Raw genomic sequence first — 20109 nt, 5'->3', positions numbered from 1 at the left:
CGTCACGAACCCGGAAGTCATCCTGATTCCGCGGGTCTTTTGGGACAACACAGATCCTCGCAGCACAGTGTGCAGAAATGGCGGGTAAGTGACCAAACGGTTTCATGTTTACCTCCATTGTCGTCGTTTTAATGCTTGTACCCCGTTGAACGGACGTCGGTCCTGTTTTTATCCCGCTGGAGTTGCAGGTTGACTCGTGACCTGTTCAAAACATAGCGAGCTAAGCTAACGTTACATTGCAAGTGACAGGGGCCTGCCTGCTAGTTAGCATGCTATCAGGCTGTCATAGCATACATTGTGTTTGTGTGTTTGTGTAACGAATGTATGGGTCGATGCGGGCGTATTGTGTCCGGTTTAATGCCTTTTCTAGCAAAATGAAACTGTGTTATCAATAGATGTAAACCCAGTTGTTAGAAATGCCTGACTTTAACTTACATTTTGAGCACATTTAGAGTCCACCTTGTTGAATATATTCGCCTGCAAGACAGACATACCTCCTTTTAAGTGGTCACAATGGTTGTTCATCTTCATAGAGGAGCTTAAATTGTCAGAACGGGATCTATACTTTAGCATCAGGTTGTTGCAGGGACTGATGAAGCTGATGTGCACCTCATCAAAAATCACGCAATTTATGACCTTATGTCAATAAATGGTCACCTTAGGAGTGCAAAGATGAGGCAAGTGTAACTACAAGTTGAGGTTAAGGGGCACTGTGTTTGGTCAACAAGGGCTTCTTTTGTTCTCTGGTATGTTTCTGTAATATAGGAGTGGTTGTTGAAAACATCAGGCATGAGAGTATCTTCATCTTCTCTATCAAAGCCATCTCTGATGCTGCTAAAATCCAGATGAATCTCCTGCCAGAACACTTGTCATGAAGTGTCAACTGTGACTTCACCACTGTGTTTAATTCATACCAGCATCTAAATACAGTTATATTTTCTGATCCTGCTGTGTCAGAGTGATATCCGGCTAGCAAAGATTTCTGATGACTCAAGCTGCTCCTTAAGTGATCATCGGAAAGCAATAACTTTGATTTACAAGATACCTGCACCACCGTTATTGTGCAGCAAAAAGAAGTCGGTCAGTTGAACTCTTCAGATGAAATAGAGAAGTAAAAAATTGGCCTTTTGATGCAAAAAAACGTCATAAAGTGGCAAAAAAAACAACAACCTTTGTTTGATTTGTGTGTTCCTCAGGAGTCAATACCATGGAGAAGAAACTGGCTGAATACAAGTGCGACACCAATGAAGCTATATCCTTGAAGCTGGGTATGTTTATCTTTTGCTTTATTGTATATGTCTTGTAAATTAATATGATAATATGCGTGCAGTGACAATATCTTGTGGAGTTAACTTTTAATTTCTCATTTAAATTGTCTTAACCTCGTCATCTTTTCCTCTCAGTTCGCTTCCCAGAAGATGTTGATGATGATGGCACTACGTTCCACCCTGAGTACAGCCACCAGCTCTTTGGAGACGAGTGAGTATTTTTTGATCATTACCTCTCCCTAATGATACAGAAACTATCACATAGTTTTTACTATGCAAAGAAGGAAATTATTAGTAACTTGTTCTGCATATTTTTGGGCACTGTGGCCTCACTTTACGATCATCCTAGTATTGTATTTACACATGCAAGCTGCCAGGTACAACCAGTGTATTTATTGGACTTTTCGCAGACCCTCAGGAGCAATATGGATAGTGTGCTTTCACCATGGGCATAACGTTGGTGAAAAGAGTCCTGTGGCCCTTCATACTTAAAATAAAATGTTTCTACAGTGACGGTATATTTTCAGTTTACAATTCTGTTAAAGATATGATACAGAACTCAAAATCTGATACACTCACAATACTGAATACAACGTTTGACTGAAAATGATTATTGAGAATTTATTCCACCTTCCTTGGGCATAAAGTGGGAAATGGACATAAGTAAATTGTGTGTCAGGGGTGCACATTCTGAAGATAGATCTATAAAACTGTTTGTAACTGTAGCATAGACTCAAACTAATTTGCAAATGGTAACTAACAATAGCAGATTTGCTACAAGCTGAGGCATCTACTTGCACAACCTCAGCGAAAAAATTTGTACTCAGATATAATCAAATGTGAGCAGGAAAGTGACATCTGATCACAAGTGGTTACAAAAACCAGACATCTAACAGAGGTTCAATCAACCAATAAGCCCAGAGTGCAGACTCCTTCACTGGACATATATTGTCATTATCAGGACAAACATCAACTATTGCAGGTGAAAAGGCAAATACCATAGGATGATGTATAAACTGGTTAAAGGACGCTTTTTTTTGTGGTGAATGTCACCACTAAGCAGGCTCATGGGCCAAAATTGTTGATTAAAAATCATGGCAGTTAATGGAATAGTTCAAAATTTTGAGTAATATGCTACTTTGTTTTGCATCTGTGAGTGAGATGAGAAGAGCTGTAGTTAGGATGTGGTTAGCGTAGCTTAGTTAAGGACTGGAAGTGGAGGGAAACAGCTGGCCCAGCTCCGTTTGAAGTCAAAGAATACACCTACCTGCACTTCTTTAAAAAAATCTGGTGAAATCTGCACAAAAATAGGATGTAAGAATGACAGGTTTTTGGAGGGGTACGTGCTGTAACTACAACTTGACATGCAACAATCTGTCCGTCCATCAAGTGCAACGTGACTGACTCTATCATAGGTTGCCAGAAAGGGTCGTACTAAACCTGGAAGCTTGACTGTGACAAGAATAACATTGTGGACATTTCATCCAGTTAGCTTTTGTTTTATTTTGCAATTATGTGAGCGCACTGAAGAGCTATACATGAAAAAAATGTCCTTTTAATCATTACCTAGGTGAGCTGTGTTTTCTTGTACTTGGTATTGATTTGTTTTGACTAGCATGCATCTGATATTGGCGTGATGTCAAGTCCTCTTTCCCACCTTCTCGGATTATAATTGAGTATAAAGTATATGAAGTTTTGTGAGTTTTTCCAACTGACTCATTATAAAGTCCTCAGACCAAATGTCAATTTAACATTGGGTCTCCTCTTCTCCCCATGTGCTACCACAGCCCATTTTCTTTTGTAGATTTTTTCTTTTTCCATTTCTGCCAACAGCCTACACGAACTTCATGTAATTGGTTCGAAAGTCCAAAACATCCAATGTTTCACACTGGAAACAAACTAAATCATGGTTCAGTTTGATCCAGACTGATACAACCGTACCACGCTTTGACCCTCTGATCCAGACTTAGGTCCAGGGAGGTTTTGCACCTGTAATTTGGGTTCTTATCAGACTAATAAGTCCAAAAGTCTGGACCAAACAAGGGAAGAACTAAAGGTCTAGTTATGGTGCTGCACAGTTATAGGTTCAGATGTTGTTTGCCAAGAAGTAGTTCCACTTTATCAATCCCTGTGAAACAACGTCTACATTTCTGTCGAGTTGCACGTTTAAAGTTGGGTGGTGTTTTTTTATGACGTTGAACAGAGAGGGTTAGCTGAGCCCTCCTCCTTCTCTTTTTGTGCTATATGCTAAGCTAGGCCAATGATGTCCTCACTTCACAACTGTATCTAACATTGCGACATGAGATTGTTGGCTTTCCAAAAGTTGAACGTACCACACGTCACATTAAGCGTTGCCAGACCAAATGTGAACTGGCTTGGTGAAGTCAGTGTTTTTTATTCAGTAACTTTGTAGATCCCATTGAGTATAACTGCGCCTCAGAGCAAGCCTGCCAACACTACATATTTTCTGTTTTCACTCATATTTCACTCTTGTGTCAGTCATCTTCTGATGACTTATTTAGCTGTTATATTCTCTCAATCCATGTGTCTTGCATGTCATTTCAGCCTCACAAAAGCTGTTGAGAGTCACAGTATTACTCTAATATGATGCATCAATGCATTGGTATTGAACCTGAGCAGGAATACGTTATAGGCACTGACACCTGTGTCTGGCTTACAGTAGCATGTCGTTATGCTCTAAATTGCATTTTCAAATTAGTCAAAACTACGATTGGTTATTTTTGCACTTGCTGCAATCAGCTCAAAGGGAACTCAGTAATTGGGGCATTAATTATTTCAGCAAGCGTAATTGCTAGTAAAGCTCAATCACACAGTTGCATAATGATGAAATCTATTTTGCCATAAACTGCCTGTGATGTGGTGGTTAAAGAAACAATGCAACACAGCGAAATAATTGGTCAGACCTACAGTAAGCATGTTTATGATATGAGTTTATGCTATACTGCCTGCTACTTAAAACAGCTGTTTATTGTTTTCTGTTTGAAGGTTGCTGTCCTAGTTAAATTATATGTAACTTTGTTGTTATTTTTAATGATTCCAACCACTTTTTTGTCTGCAGTGAGGTCGCTTTTGGATACAAAGGTCTTCAGATACAGCTCTTCTACACTGCTGGAAACCTGAGCACCCTCCTCAAAGTGAAATACTCCTCAAAAGTCACTGAGGTGTTTGATTGTGTGGAGGTAGGACACATGTTTCTTTACTCTTTTCATTTAGAAGTTCCAGCATACTGTAATGTGACTGGTGTTGTGGCTGGATCACTGCTCGCTTTACACGTTTCATTATTGTAATGATGATGAGTAACCATGCTTATTCTCAGTATAAACAAACTATGCCTTATGCACCAGGAGGTTTGATCACCAGTGTGATCACCAGTGTGATCAAAACACCTTGCCTCCTGCTGAAATATGTTTTAACGCAAAGCTGCTCCATTATGCTTTAAAGTGGGGGATTATGAAAAACAGGAATTTTCTTTTCTTAAGGTGGATTTTTGCAAATAGGGGTGTATTTTAAGTGCTGCTGAATCATGAAGCTGGTACATCTTTGTGAGGTGATGATTTTTGCGTTTTCTTAGCTTAGCATTCTCAGTATAGCTAGCCAGCTAACTTGTTGACTAACAAGTTTCAAGCTTCTGTGGCTGAACACAGGTAAGTTACGGAGATGTGGTGCTGAGAAAACAACACCTTTAAAACCGGCACGGGGATGTATGTTGGACGCTCGAGTTGATCTGACTCTCCTTTACTGGTGACAGGAAACCGTTTTCTCTGCTGGGTGAGTTCAGTTGGTCAGCATGACAGTGGGAAACAGCTACAGTGGTGTGCAAATGAGTGGCAACTCAGAGGGGACACACTACATCACCCCACACCCAACCCTACCTGGAGACACCCATTTCGGGGACGTGTTCTGGAGCCATGCAGCTAGTTGGCACAGAGCAAACACTCTGCTGTCATCTGCAGTAGCTCTCTGAACATTTCTCTCCTCTGCCTCCTCCTTAGTACCATTTCCATTTTTTTTTATGAGGCATACTGTTGATTAGAAGCAGCTATATTATCAAGGGTCATGTCAAAAAATGCTGCTTAATCATAAGAACAGTTTGGATATCTGCAGAGAGGTTTTTCCTTTCACACAGGTGCAGAACGTACAAGCTTGTTGGCCGCTGGCTGTAGTCTTTGCGGTATGTTCCAGTGCAGCCTTTTGACTGAGACAAAGATATAGCACAGTGGGCCTATGTCGCAGCTAGTTCCTTGATGTCAGTTTGGTTTGTCATGGCCTTTTAGAATACATTGGCATACACGCAAAGCTTTTCTGTCTTGGTAACATAGTTGTCATGGCTGAACCACAGTACAAGCTGGCAGCTATACATTTTATTGCAAATATATTATTTGCCTCTAACTCTTACCTGCACTCTCTACAAATCAGCCCACAAACAGCTCAAACCACTTGTTTCTTGTGTCACTTCTCACGTTTGTTTTCATTATGAAACGTAGTTTGGAGACCAGGCAGACCTATTGGGAAATCCTCCTGGTGAGATATATATTGTATTGTGTCGTGTAGTGTGGACCATACAGCGATCTGACGACTTGGAAAGTTATGTATTGTGACCAATAAAGTTCTCTCTGTTACCTGTTTATTAGATAAAGGTGTTCACAGTGTCAGTAGACCTTATGTCAAATAAAAGCCAAAACCTCAAAAGTACGGTCTCCTTTTGGTTTTAGGCCTAGATAGAGGAAGTACCAGCAAACTGTGATCAGAGGACCTTAAAGACCTGGTGGTGGCAGACAATACAGCCCTGTAAGTGATGACAAGAACTTAAAATTGGGTTCTGTGTTTGATGGAGAGCCAGTGGAGAGGATCACAATCTGTATCATATGGGACATTTTGGATGATCTGGTCAACAGTTAAGCAGCAGCATTTTCGACCACTTGTAAGCAATCCAGGGAAGATTTGCTGAGGCAAGCGATAATGTTACAATAGTCAAGACGGGATGACATAAAAGCATCCATTAACATATACATCTCCGCTTGAGACACAATGTTTCAGCTGTAAAAAAAAAAACACAAGAGCGATTCAGCAACTTGACATGTTGGTCCAGAGTCAGCGCCTGGTCCACACCTTGGTTTCTAATGGATTTAACCTCCGTGGTAAGAGACCCAAGACCATCCATTACCTTTGTGACAAGATTAGGAGGGGCAAAAACAATCCAGCACATTGGTTATCTGAAGGAAAAAAAGACATTTGATGTTGTTTTTTGTTTTTTTGTGTGTAAAAAATGTTTGGATACCCACTGTCACATGTAATTAGTGTTTTTGGAAAACTAACAGCAGGCGGCAGCAAAAGTGAAAATGGAACAGGACTTTTACAAATTGAAACGTACGACAATAGGCGCCTTTTTAATAACCTGAAGTTTAGTAAATCAAACTGTAACTTTGACAGACAAATGGGCAGCTTTACTGACTGCAATTACATATTCTTTAAGGGGAGTACATGGACCTATTGTAGGCTTTTGTGGGCAGTTTTTCTGGTACCATAATGTTGTTTCTTCACTTACTGAAGAAACTCTGAGCCTCTCTGGGTGGTGACATTATCCTGTGAGAGATCTCCCGTTTTGTTAGACTAAATCTCAGCCCACCATGGCCCCCTGTGCCAGTACACTAATCCTACTCCTCCCTGTCGGAAGAGAAGGGTTTTAAAAGGGTTTGTACGTGGGGTCTAACATGAGGAATTGATTTTTTTCAGAGGTTTGTGTGATTGAATCAGCAGGAGGAGTAATGTGACACGGTTGGGTATCTTGTTCATATATTTCCAGGAGGGAGTTGTTGCTCAAGTCATCAACAATCAAAATCGCTGGTGCTGAATATCTGTGAACTGATCTTGAAAAGATTTCAGCTTTTAATGTGGCAACCCTTTTAATGTAACGATTAATGCATTCTTTGCTTGTATTGCTCAGCTAATAACAATTAGACTTAATGTTTTCTGAGAGTAGCACTGCTCAGTGTGTAAAACTTTCTGCTTTTTAATTGCCAGACATGAGAATTTACATATCAACAGCCAGTATTTGGACAAAAACGGACAGTAAAGTGAAATGCTTGTCCTGGTCGCTCCTTCTAAGAGACTCCACAAAAGGCCTCGGGCAGCTTTGAATATTTCCTGAAGCTTTCAATGCAGCAAACACGTTTTAAGCGAATACATGAATTAGCCAGGGCCCCTATTGAGGTCAGATGATTCAACTCTGGGGACATCTGTCTTGTCTGGAAACAGCAGGGACTCCCCTACTGGACAATGTGGCCTTCAACTGGTGGCAGTGGGAGCAGTGGTATAACAAGGTCCGTAATGAATGTCATTTATTTTTTTACATTCAAAGCTTCTATTATGGTTTTCAAATGAAGCTTCAAATGTCTGTCATATTTTATGACGTCATCACCCTAAAAAAAAAAATAATATAAATAAAAAAATCCTCAAACAAAATCTTTAATGTCAATAAGTGATTCATATGATTAAAGGAGTTTGTATTATTTTTGGTAAATCAACTTTCCGTTTCCAATTAGTTCATAGTATGTTGAGAAATAAAGTTAAAAAGTATTATTGGGTGCACCTAAATGAAAAAGTTTGTTGCACCAGTACAACCAGTGTCAAAAAATGAGTACTCAATTGAATTAAATGTGTCTCTTTTCCAATCAAATCAACTTTCAATGACTTTCAAATTCGTAGTTGTATGATGCTACACCAGTTTCACTTTGCAAAAGTGGCCGAGCACTTTTTTGGGATCATTATCATCAATTGTAAAATGCTCAGGGAATTATGCTTGGATCTTGATCTTGAAAAATCAGGTGTATTTAGGTGGCTGGTATTTATGAGTGAATACAATTGGATGTGGATCCTAGGTCTGGTGATCTTTAAATTATGGTTAAGCAGTTATGGGTGGTTTAAAATTTAGGGCGATACAGGGATATATTTGATTACGGTTGATTTGAATTAAAGGAGACTGTTGGGCCTTGGTGGAGGTATGTGATCTACTGAGTGCCATTCCAGCTTGCTAATGTGGTTATATAAATGCAATATTTGGTGCTGTTAGTTTGCTGCTAGACCGCCCCATTAATACAGGTGCATACCTCCCTTTGAGCTGGAGAGCAAACAGGTTTTGAACGCAGTCAAAATGTTGTTTTTGAAAGACTTGATGCCAAAAAATACAGATTGAAGCAGAATATTTTGTAACTAAAAACAGGTTGTGAAATTTGGACAGGATTACAACTTTGAAGCTTTGAACTGTTTGGTGTAGCTGTCGGTATTACTTCTAAAATCACCAGGTTTTGGTGTTCCTGTGGCTGCACTCAAAAAATAAATAGCCTGGTGCGACAGCGATCCAATGGCGCCACATCACTTTCATCTCCGGTAACTCCAAAAAAAAGGAAGCCATGGCAACAAATTCTCAGTGTTTGAACCTAAAGAGAGCCATTAGACTTTTTTGGGAACATAGTTTGACGCTGATATTCAAACTGAAATGTGATGGCTGGCTTCGTGTCTACGTGCGGCACTACTTAATGTTCAGCGTTGACCCCTGAGTGTTCACCTTGTTAAGGGTTTGAGTGCAGCTGGTGTAGAGGTAGAGAGCGAGGGGAGCAGCAGAGTTCAGGCTGCATCTGAAGAGTGTTTGTCTCTGAGTGCACGCGGACGGTCGGGGTGCGGTGCAGCTGGTGACAGCCGAGGGGAGGCAGAGATGGAGAGTTTATGCAGCTGCCACGTTGATGGAAGACTCATCGAAAATCACCTTCTCCCCTTTAAATCAGCCAAAAACAGAGTGCTGCTGGACTTGTGTCAGAAAACACTGATTTTGGTGCCAAAGCTTTTGTGCTCCTGGGCTGGCAACTCGTGATAGTTAAACGCAATTACTTCTGTTGCGTTCATAACCCATGTGAATGTGTAAATATGCTTTAACTGTAAAAATGTAATAAATGATTATAGGCAGAGAAAATGACTGCAGATTGTTGAATGTGGGATGGTCTTTAGAGTAGATTAAAGAGATAAAATAAAACCAACACAACAAATTAGATAGTTTATACTGCCTTTGAGCTTATTGTTAGAAATCAAAGACATTAACAAAATGCTCTAAAGGAACATTGTTAAGTTATATTCATGCCAAACTAAGGCATCTATTCTGGAAGGCTGTGCAATTTAGCGTCTAGTATGTAGGAGAGTGCCCGGGACAAAGGGACTTGTTTGTCCATGGCCTTTTAAGTATGGTCCTTGTTCCTTAGAAATGTGGCTGAACAATTACAATGGTTAAGAGGCATTCAGCTGCAGGTGCATTACTTCCAGTTAGATATTAGCTGATGTCTGAAAGGGTGGGGAATTAGCAGTATGTTGTATTAGCCTTTTGTAGTGCATTTTGCTCAGACCGTCTTCATTTCCCAGTTTTCAATGCTGAGCAGCAAGGGTCTCTTTGCTGAAATAATGCCCATCACACATGTAAATGGTGTGAAAGGGCTGCTTAGCGAAGTGTTCTCATGTCAATCCTTGTGGAAATGGATACAATGCAAACATTACAGCTGAACTAACCACAGGTTGCACTGAGTAAAAAGTCCAAGGGTAGGGGCCCTTTGTGTCCGAGGCTCTTTGGAAATGCAGGGGCAAATTCATTTGACTGGGTTCACTTGGCAGGATTAGAGGAGAGGCCTCTATTATGGATGCCCAAAGGTTTGTTAAGTTGAGATCAATTCATAAGATTTTATTTCCCAGTGAGAAGCAGAAATGCGTTTTATTGTGGCAACTTCATCACATATTCATGGTTTAACATAAGTAGTAAATGTACTGATTTAAGTGGTCTTTTCAGCGGGGAAGGGGGGGGAGGGTGCCGCTGTGGTCTCTGCTCAGCTGACAGTTTTAATTGCCTAATGGTTTTCTTTTCATGCGCACAAAACATGTATGCTTCCAGTTTTATTTTATAGGATATGTCTTTGTACTTTTTTGCAGCTTGCCAACATCTCTATAGCATGTTTTCGTCAACATATTTTTAAGTATATCATTAGAAAAAGCAAAATTTATTTTTATTTACGTTTTTACTTTGCTTAAAGTAATAATCTCGAAGATTTCATGTAAACAAATATCTGTTAAGTCACTATCTATTGCCGAATGGGGTAACACAATGATTATTGAGCCTATGGCCCACTGATAAAAGCCCTTGCAGTTGCTGTAATACCAAAGATGTACTCTCGGTGTCTGTGGCGACTTTCCCAGAAAATATCACAAGCGGCGCACAGTTAGTGACGCATTCACCCAGCAGTGGTTGGTCGGCCAGAGAGAGTAAGTGGTTTGCATGCGACATAACAGTTTTGTTTGTCCTAGTCTCTGCTAGCGTTGAGAGTAAACGGTTAAAGTTACTGTTAACGGTCATGGCTGAACAAACAAAGAAAAGAACGATAACAGTGGACGATGAAGCAAATCCAAAGCAAATCCAAAGATAAAGAAAGCAATTCGGCGTTCAGAAGAAGGCAAACAGTCTTAAAAGGAAAGTGACCATCAGCAAGGAAGTATGTATATAATGTTACTTCTATAGCACCATTCTTATTCAGTAAATAGTAAATGTTATAATTACTGTCTCAGAAGACATCACTCCCTTTTTGCCTTCATGTTGTTATTATGGAGGCATGGAAAAGCTGCCAACTGACAACTGACTGACGTCACACAGGCGACACTGGATCTCTGGGAAGCAGTGAGGTCCAAAAATACAACTGCAATTGGCGCTTCCGGAAATCTTCGAGATTGCCGCTTTAAGTTGGTTAGAATTGAAAAGAAAAGAAAATAATTGAGATACTTAATCGGAGATGGGAGCAACTTTTCCTTAAGAAACAGCAATATATCATATGGCAAGAAGAAGCAATATATCGTATGACCGCTGGCACAAAAAACTGACATTTTTATTAAAACATTCATGCACTCCAAACAGACTCCCCTGACAATTTGACTTACCAGAGTCACTACTTCTTCTGTAAACTTCATTTACACAGATTGAGTCTATACAAATTTTAGTGAGCCACAGTTGTGTCCTTTCTTTAAACATTTTAACTCCATGACTGCCACATATTCTGGCAGTTTGGCCTTTTGCCAGTTTATGGCTATTTTATAGGGACGCACAATATGTATTTTTTTTCAACCGATAACTGATAATTACCTGCTTCGATACTGATAAGCTAACAGATAATTTCACATTTTTGTATGTTGTAAAGAAGTTCCTAACCTGTAGTTTAGTCATACCTGATGGGAAGAAAAGATGTAGTGAGCAAAGATAGATGATTTAATATTCCACAGCTGTGATAAGATTTGTTTTGTTAAATTTCGCAGACTTTTCCCCTCCTCTCTGAACCCTTGTGGAGCATATGTTACAAATTGTAAAAATGTTGTCCCCCTCTAATGTTGAGAACATCCACACTGTTAACAGCATGTTTGGTTCTCTGGTCTACACTGCGCAGCTGCGCAGGTGCAGCAGTTTGACGTCATGTGCGCAACTACAGCGTGCAGTGTTTGTTCTTCTCGTGTTGACAGATTGCAAACCAACTTTAGATTGCAAACCAACTTTAAAGGTGTATGAGAGTCCATGAAAGCAATTTGGCTTCATATTATCACTTCCATTTATCAGCTATAATTTCACCAATACTGATAAATACCTGGTTATATAAATTTCCCAGAATTGAGCCAATAGAATATTTAAAATTGAGCCGATATTCATCAAGCTCTTTCCGCTGTCCGCTTTTTCCTGGATATTCCCGTAAGATTCCCATTCCCAAATGAATCCCCACATTCCCTTGTGTGAATCCCACAGCAACTAGTTTTGTTTCTTCTTCTTTTAAGTTTATTGGTAATACCAATACCTCCAACTTCTAGGCTTTGTGTGGCCTAATTTATTCACTCCAAACCAGTTGATGCAAACACACCAAGTTTACATTTTCTTTCCGGTCCTTTTTTTGTGACTTTTAAGGTTTGCTTCAAACTTACTTGACAATTAAATGGAAACACAGCTTATGAACATACAATCTGTTTTTAAAAACAAAAACAGAAAGTATACTTTAGAAGTTACGTTTATCAACAAATGCCTAACTAGTCATATTTCTTAACTTACAAACATCCTGATCTGTTTATTGCGTTGCTAAATTCATGCACATTGTGTTTTTCCAGCCTGACGATGTCGAAGGGAAGATCCGGGAAATCGTCCCTGCTGGGTTCACCTGCAACACTGATGACTTCATCTCACTGCTGGAGAAGGAGGCCAATTTCAAGCCCTTCGGCACCCTGCTTCACACATACACAGTCCACAGCGAGGAGGCGGGAGAGCTCACATACCAGATTCACAAGGTACAAAACTTCACTCACTGCTTCTCCAAAGCAATCCCAGAAGATGTTAGTGTTAGATTTGAACTTTTTAGAGTTGTTTGTTACATTTGAATGGCAGGGACAAGACTTAACTCTAAACAACATTGGACGTTTGTTTTTATCGTATTCGCCCTCAGGCTGATATCACCTGCCCAGGATTCCAAGAGTACCACGAGCGCCTGCAGACCTTCCTCATGTGGTTCATAGAGACTGCCAGTTTCATCGACGCAGATGATGATCGTTGGGACTTCTTTCTTGTGTGAGTGCCCTCCTTAATTGACATCATACACCCACCCCGCACACCCTCCCTCTACGCCCACTCCTACCCTAAAGCCTTTATTGTGTCATTGAAAAACAAAGCCCCCCTTTGTGGCGCTTGTGACCAATTACCAGGCCAGTTTGATTATATTTCCCCCCGTAGGAGAATTGTTGATCAGGCAAGAGCTTCCTTTGTGCCAAAAGCCCTTTTCAAATTTTTTAGGGGCAAGAGCTGAATTGAATACTGTTGTCTTTTGAAACACTGAACAATGTCTTAACAGTAAAAAGAGCCTCTGCCAGTGTTTTCTTTACCCTGGCAACTATTAATGCTGACAATGGGGAAAATGGACTGAAGTGATTTTGAGGAGCTCAGTCCCTCCTCCAACCCCTTCTCTTCCTCTAAGTTGCAGTACTCCAATTAAGTGCATAATGTATTCAGGTTGTAGCAGGTGTACCAATCGGGGCCTGGCTGCTTTAACATGCTGACGTCGGGGGAGGAGGGGGAGGCAGAAGGGTGGGCAGGAGAGCCGAGAGGCTAAAATGGACACTGCATGGGAGTGTGCCTGTAATTGACCTGTTTGCCTTTGTGTTTTATCTGCAGATTTGAAAAGTACAATAAAGATGGGGAGACTCTCTACGCAACTGTTGGCTACATGACAGTTTATAATTACTACGTGTATCCAGACAAAACCCGACCACGTGTAAGGTAATTGCTGGGGCAGCACGTGCCTTCCCATTCTTTTGTATGAAAAAGGAGTGGAAAATTATACATTTCTTTATCCTCTTCCCAAAGAGCCCAAATTACTGGCTTATATAGCCAACCATTCAACCAGATTTTGTTTCATTACCAAACCAGGGTGATTTGTATCTGAAAACAACTTTTTAGATAAGATTTGATTTGATTTGTTGCATTGATGGATCAGGATAACAATCCATTATTTCCTGCTTTGAATCAAAGAATTTCTGTTCCTGCTCAGACGCCACATAAATGTGTTTTGTGACTAAACCTCAACAAACCTGTTTCCTCATCGGCTCTATGTCTGTGTCCATGTCTGCCCTTTTTTACCAAACAGCCAAATGCTGATTCTGCCTCCGTTCCAAGGAGAGGGGCATGGAGCTCAGCTTCTGGAGGCCGTGCACAGATTTTACTGCAGCCTGCCCAAGGTGCAAGACATCACGGGTGAGAATCAGTTTTTTTCTTTTAACATAATTTACTGTGTTGGAGAAGGATTAGCATTTTAATCTGAGATCATCATGTCAGTCACAAACCGTTTTAATGATTTTCTTGGTGGATCCAGGGGGTGAGTTAATTTAGAGGGCTTGCATGTGTACCAGAACGTGCTGAGGCTCTTTTGAACTAGTTGGAGTGAAATAGTTGCTTTGCATGGAGACAGAGGATGAATGCTAAAGAGGCATTCCAGCCTTTTATCCTTAGAGAGAGGAGTCCTTTTCACGGCAGAACGTTCCTGCCAACATTTTGTCTGGCCTTGAGTGATACTTCATCTTTGTTGTTTATAAGTAACTTCTTAAAAAGATTTGAAATATGTCCTCCAAGCATACCTGCACACACTGACCATTTATTAAATCAACGCTGTTACCTCAATTCATTTTTATAATGTGATTTGTCATCAGCTGAAGACCCCTCTGAAAACTACGTGAAGCTGAGAGACTACGTACTGGTCAAGCTTTGTCAAGGCCTGCCGTCCTTCGCTGCAGAGAAGCTGCACCTGGGCTTCTCAGAGGACATGGTCAAAGAAGCACAAGACAAGTTGAAAATAAACAAGGTGCTGTGTGAGACTGCAACTAATGATTATTCTGTTCTTTGTTCGATAAAAAGTTTTGTTTAAAACATATCAGACAAGTACGACAAGGTGATATCTTCATATACTGTGTTTTGATTGGTCATCAGTCCAAACCCTCTCAAATATTATTTTTGTAAGCAGCAAATCTTTACATTTAAGAAGTTGGAGCCAGATTATGTTTCAAATATGAAATAAAAAATCCATTGATCGACACGTCCTTTAAGAACTTAACCCCTATCTTAATGCTTCATAGTATGGCTGTGTGTAAAACTAGCTGGCCTTAAGTGCTACAAATTAAAGACTTTAATGTTGTACATGTGCAACATCCCTAGCAGATCAGGGCCTTTGCTAGTCATTTCACTTGCCAATAGCTGAATGAGGGGGAAAAAATGGGTAAACATCACATAAATGAACTATCTAGACAGAAAAACACTTCACTTAAGACTAGTCCACATATAATCTAAGCGCAGCAAAAAGTCTTTGAAAAGTTGGACGTGAATGGAATGTGACAGTGTTTGTAATTCACAAGCAGTCCCTCAATGCACCATGTAGTCAGTTGACAGAAGCAGGCAGCTTACAGTCCAACAAAACTCAAGTATAAGAGATGAGAGGGTAGTTCAGTTTAAGGAGAAAATGTAGGAGGCTGTGTCCACACTAGGGTTTGAATCCGTCCCGTGGCCCTTTGCTGTATCTCTTTACCCCCTTTCCTGTCAACTCTCAGGCTGTCATTATCATAATAAAGACACAAAAATCCCCATAAAATACATTTTTTTATAAATAAGAAAATGTATTTTCTCAGTTTTTGGCTTTTTTAGAGACATGACTGAAGGTAAACTGTAAGATAGTTTTCTGACACGTTAACGCATCTCAGGTTATCATCCCCTTTTCTCCAGTTATTTTCAATGCTCCAAACATTGCAGGCATTCATTATTCCCATTTTTAGCAATCCAGTTTGCAGATTTGCCCTAAATACTGTTTGATTCCTTGTTGGTTCATGTAGCAAGTTATCACACTGAGAAATCTGTGACGTAAAACTTGGTGGCATTTCTTGAGAAAACTTGGCTTCTTTGAACAGATAACTAGAGGCCTGATTTATCATCAGCCCTTCTTATCACTATTGTGCTCGAAGTGTGTTCTGTTCCTGATGAGGCACACTGGTGTTTTGTACATTTAAAACATTTTCTTTGTTTTTTTTCCCACAGAAACATGCAAGGCGAGTGTACGAAATCTTGCGTCTGAGAGCAACAGACATGAGTGATGAAGACAAAGCAAGAGAGTACCGTCTGGAGGTGAAGAAGAGGCTATTTGGACCATACAGGGTGAGGTTTTAAACATCACACCTCCATAGTAGTGTGGAGAAGGTCATGCAGACATTCTGAGTCGATGATTTCCTGATTTATTCAGAAATAAGTCTGTCAACTTGTCTCATGTTGCTGTCAAACATGAATCCAGTGTGCAGTCTTCTACCTTTTGTTAGCGTCACATTACAACTGTTCAGTGTAGGAAGCAAAGTGGCCCATGTTCAACACACTCTTGATCGGCTTACAGCTCCGTATTGTCACTGTTTATTATGTTACCTTTTAAACAGCAGAAAAATTGATCTTCAATCCCGTGAAAATTGATAGATTAGTCGTGCCGTATTGTTGCAGCCACAATAGGGCGCACCAGGCGTCTGTGGTTCTGCTGCCGCCCGAGCTTTTTTCTATTCAGACACATGTCATTAGCCGGGATTTGCATTTCTTTGGGTGAAATAAATTTCATGAAAGTGTGTTTGAAGCACTTTGTCAAAAAGCTGCTACTATTCAGAGTTCTGTAGCTCTACTGTTGCAGCATTTTTTGAACCTCACCAGCAAAACAGTGCAATTTTATAAAATAATTTTTGTTATTTTCTCATGTTTTTCTAGAAAACTTTCTTTTGAGTTTCAGAGATTTAGTGTAACAGACTTAAGCCTGGTGAACAGAATATCATTAGCTTCTCTGATTCAGTTTCACCAGACTCGTTGGAGTAGATCTGTGGGCACCAGCGTGACACCCTACATCCTGTTTGCTTTAGACATTTTATGTTTGAGCTGCTCACTGAAACTTTGCATACCAGCCATTACAGAATTTTCTGTCAGTAGTGTAACCACATGTCTCAAAAAAGGCAGAAACTGACATGGAAAAGACCTATGTGGTGAAGCAGGAAGTAGGAATTTCTTGGGAGAGTGGCAAGGAAAGATCTGGTGGCCAGATGCAGAGCGGTTTTCCTTCCCTGAGGAGGTTTAACGTGTAGAAGCTGCTGCCCTGTGAATGGGAGGGAAAATTATACATTTCTGCTCTTACCCCCAATCCCCCAGTGACCATGTCTGCATGCATGTGAGTGTTGGATTTTTCAAGAAGCAGATTGCATGAGACTAGGTGAACGTGTACTTCATCACTCCAAGTCCAGAACCTTTCAGATTTCATTGCAGATGTTTATATCGCTGACCAATGAGCCATGATTTATGAAGGGTATATAAATTGAAACCAATGCCTCAATTAATTAAAACAGTTATTATTCCTTTAAAGCTAAGTGATAAGCCATTAATAACATTTGGTTTATATCCTTATGTTGCATAACAGATTTTGTCCTTTGTAATTAGCTCATTATTTCATCATGCGGAAAGATCCCTTAATGGACATCTTAACCACCAAGAGAGCTACACAGCATGTGGACCAAAACAGTTTTGTTAGAGGATAAGGCCAATGATATTCTGTTTCTCTTATTCTCAACGAATCCAATGAAAAATACCAAAACAAACGTTAATTGCTGTTACGAGCAATTTGTGAGCCACACTGTTGCACAGGTTGAAATATTCCTTTAAGATGAACATGTTGTCTACCTTCAGTCAATCCTACATTCCTCTGCCACATAGTAACATACTATTCCCCACGTAATCCACTGTTCACTCCTTAAAAACTTGTTAAAAAGTGCTAAAAGTGCCTTGTTGGTTTTTCCCTCCCCAACATTGTCTTTGGAGGAAACATTTACTAACAGGAATGTGTTTAATATATGTTGTCAAATCAGCAGTACCTTTATTCAAATTTCTAGTGGGCATTTATGAAAAACTAAACCTCAGACTTGATTAATTATTGTAATGTAAGAACACTTTATTAGAGATGAACTCACTGTCTAATAGTCAAGTCTGCAGTTAAAAGTAAAAAGGTGCTTGGTATCTTGTAAGTCCATGAAAGCTGAACACTTATGTTATACAATAAATAAGATAATTAACCAATTACAGACATTAAAGGTGTAATATGTAAGAATTTCAGCTTAAATCATTAAAGAATTAACACATTTTCAATGGACAGTTTTGACGTCTATGTACTGTGTTGCAGAGATATCTATTGAAGCAGAGTAAACTTAGCATTAGCAGATTAACTGTATATGCCTTTGGAGGAAATGACCAATCACCTCACCTGTGTGTATTTGTGCTGTTAATGTTGTGCAGAAGAACCAGAGGGAGCTGGCAAAGATGAGGAAGTGCCTGCGGCCGGAGGAGCTGGTGTCCCACATGGGTCAGATGGACACTCAGACGCAGCACGAGGAGCTGGAGAAGAGCTATCAGGTTGTTGTGGAAGACTACAGGAGAATCATTGAGAGGATCGCGTCACAGGCCTGATGAGACTCTGAGATGCTGCTGGCCTAGAGCCCACCCTCTCAACATGCAGGTGGTCTGTCCTGTCTGTACAAAGCCCACATCACCACAGACTTCAGCTGCGACCAAGAAGAAACTCTCCTGATGTGACAAAATCACTGTTTTAATTAAAGAGTGTTACAGAATTATTGTGGCTAAGACAGTGGTGGAGAAAGTCCTGTCTGTTCCCCAGCTGATGTTGATACAGTAGAGGAGAATGGTGCAGCTGGAGGGTGAAGCTTCCTGTTTTTCCTCATGTGTTCAATCACATTGTGTGAGATTAACTGATGTGTAATATTTCACAGGTGATAGGAGGTTCACTACCCTGCAGAAAAACCCTGCTTCTTCTCCATCGTAGACATTTTTTTAAGATCTTTTGTCAAAACAGTTCCAAATGTGTGTTTTGAAACACTTCATACTGAAAATAAAAAATGGTTTTGTATATTGCTCAAATGGTGTCATTCTTATTGTGGAGAAGTAAACAAACTGAGCAGTTCAGTATCTTTGTTGCCAATTCTTAACAACTAAAAATACAAACTTGTATGTAATTTGGACACAATACTCAAGCAAACAAGAACAGAAAAAAGTAATGTTGATGGCGCTAGATGAAAGGTCGAGGGTTCAAAGTTTTTACAGTTCATCCTCAGGAAACCATTATGTCTTTACCAAATGATATGGCAATCCATCCAACCTTTAAGATATTTCAATACAAACAAAAATGTCAACCTTGTGATGGTGCAGTAGGAAAAGTTGGGGGATTGTTAAAGTCAGAGGGATTCATCCTGAGGGGGACATGAACATGTGCACCAACTTTTACATAAATTCCCTGTAACCAGGGAACCATTGAACAAAATGTGGTGCTATTCCATCAAGATAGATGCTGAAATGCTTCACTGAATAAATGAAAGCTTTGTTCTGCTGATGGTGCTCGAGGAAAAGTCAGGTGATCGCCTAAAAATGATGAGTTATCCTTTGAGGAACATGAATGTACAAAATTTTATTGTGATTCATGAAACAGTTGAAGCAAAAAATGAGCAACATGCCACCCTCTAGAAAAAAAATTGCTAAATAATGTACCATCATCTTTCTATACCTTGCATCAAGATTCCTCTTCCTCATCAAAGCCTGGCACCTTCATTACCCACAATGCAACTCGGCCGCCAACAGTTTGGGTTGGATTTAATGTAATGTCCTTGGGTTCAGGCGGAGATTCAGCTGTGTTACCTGTATGTATGTATGTATAACTTCAGCTGGTCCTGTATATTAGCAGATGACAGAAGTGACAAACTCTCCTTTCACATAACTACAGTGGTCAATATGGCCAGATTCATTGTGATTTTCATCTTTTTAGTGCCTTTTGCCTGCTGAGGCAGCAGCCATGTTGGTGTTTGTGACGTGATGAGCGAGACATAGTTCACTGAGTGGTTAAACACAAAACTAGATGACTTTAATACTTTACTTACGACAAACTGCGACTTGGAAAATGTATCTTCTAAACTGACAAAGATCATATGTGTGATTCATGACACAAATCAAGTGGGATCAAAAAATAATTGATCTCTCCATTTACTACCATACAACGTTTTTCCAAAAATATGGCCCCCATGGGTTCCACCAAAAGGGGCGTGGCTTCAGCGCGCACTGAGACCGGAAGAGGCGTGGCTTCGGAACTAGCAGCGGTTAATGTAGTCAGCAGAGATGAGGAGCAGGCCACACAGGTCAGGTAAACTAACAACTGTAGACTGC

General features: G+C 40.2%; 1 protein-coding gene across 1 annotated transcript; it reads left to right on the top strand.

Moving 5' to 3' along the window:
• Positions 1-12: 12 nt before the first annotated feature.
• Positions 13-18816, top strand: hat1 (histone acetyltransferase 1). The gene is made up of 11 exons (XM_073474343.1): positions 13-84; positions 1197-1268; positions 1404-1479; positions 4348-4468; positions 12453-12629; positions 12785-12906; positions 13507-13611; positions 13979-14085; positions 14538-14689; positions 15910-16026; positions 18178-18816. The coding sequence occupies exons 1-11, from the start codon at positions 78-80 to the stop codon at positions 18346-18348; spliced, it is 1227 nt and encodes a 408-aa protein (XP_073330444.1). The 5' UTR covers positions 13-77; the 3' UTR covers positions 18349-18816.
• Positions 18817-20109: the final 1293 nt, after the last annotated feature.

Source organism: Pagrus major, chromosome 9, assembly GCF_040436345.1.
Source record: "Pagrus major chromosome 9, Pma_NU_1.0".
NCBI classification, from domain to species: domain Eukaryota; kingdom Metazoa; phylum Chordata; class Actinopteri; order Spariformes; family Sparidae; genus Pagrus; species Pagrus major.
This window is presented reverse-complemented; position numbering and strand designations above follow the sequence as displayed.

Coding starts and splice junctions, on each gene's coding strand:
- hat1 (XM_073474343.1), top strand. Junction 1,269..1,403: donor AGCTATATCCTTGAAGCTGG/GTATGTTTATCT, acceptor TTTTCCTCTCAG/TTCGCTTCCCAGAAGATGTT. Junction 1,480..4,347: donor CACCAGCTCTTTGGAGACGA/GTGAGTATTTTT, acceptor TTTTGTCTGCAG/TGAGGTCGCTTTTGGATACA.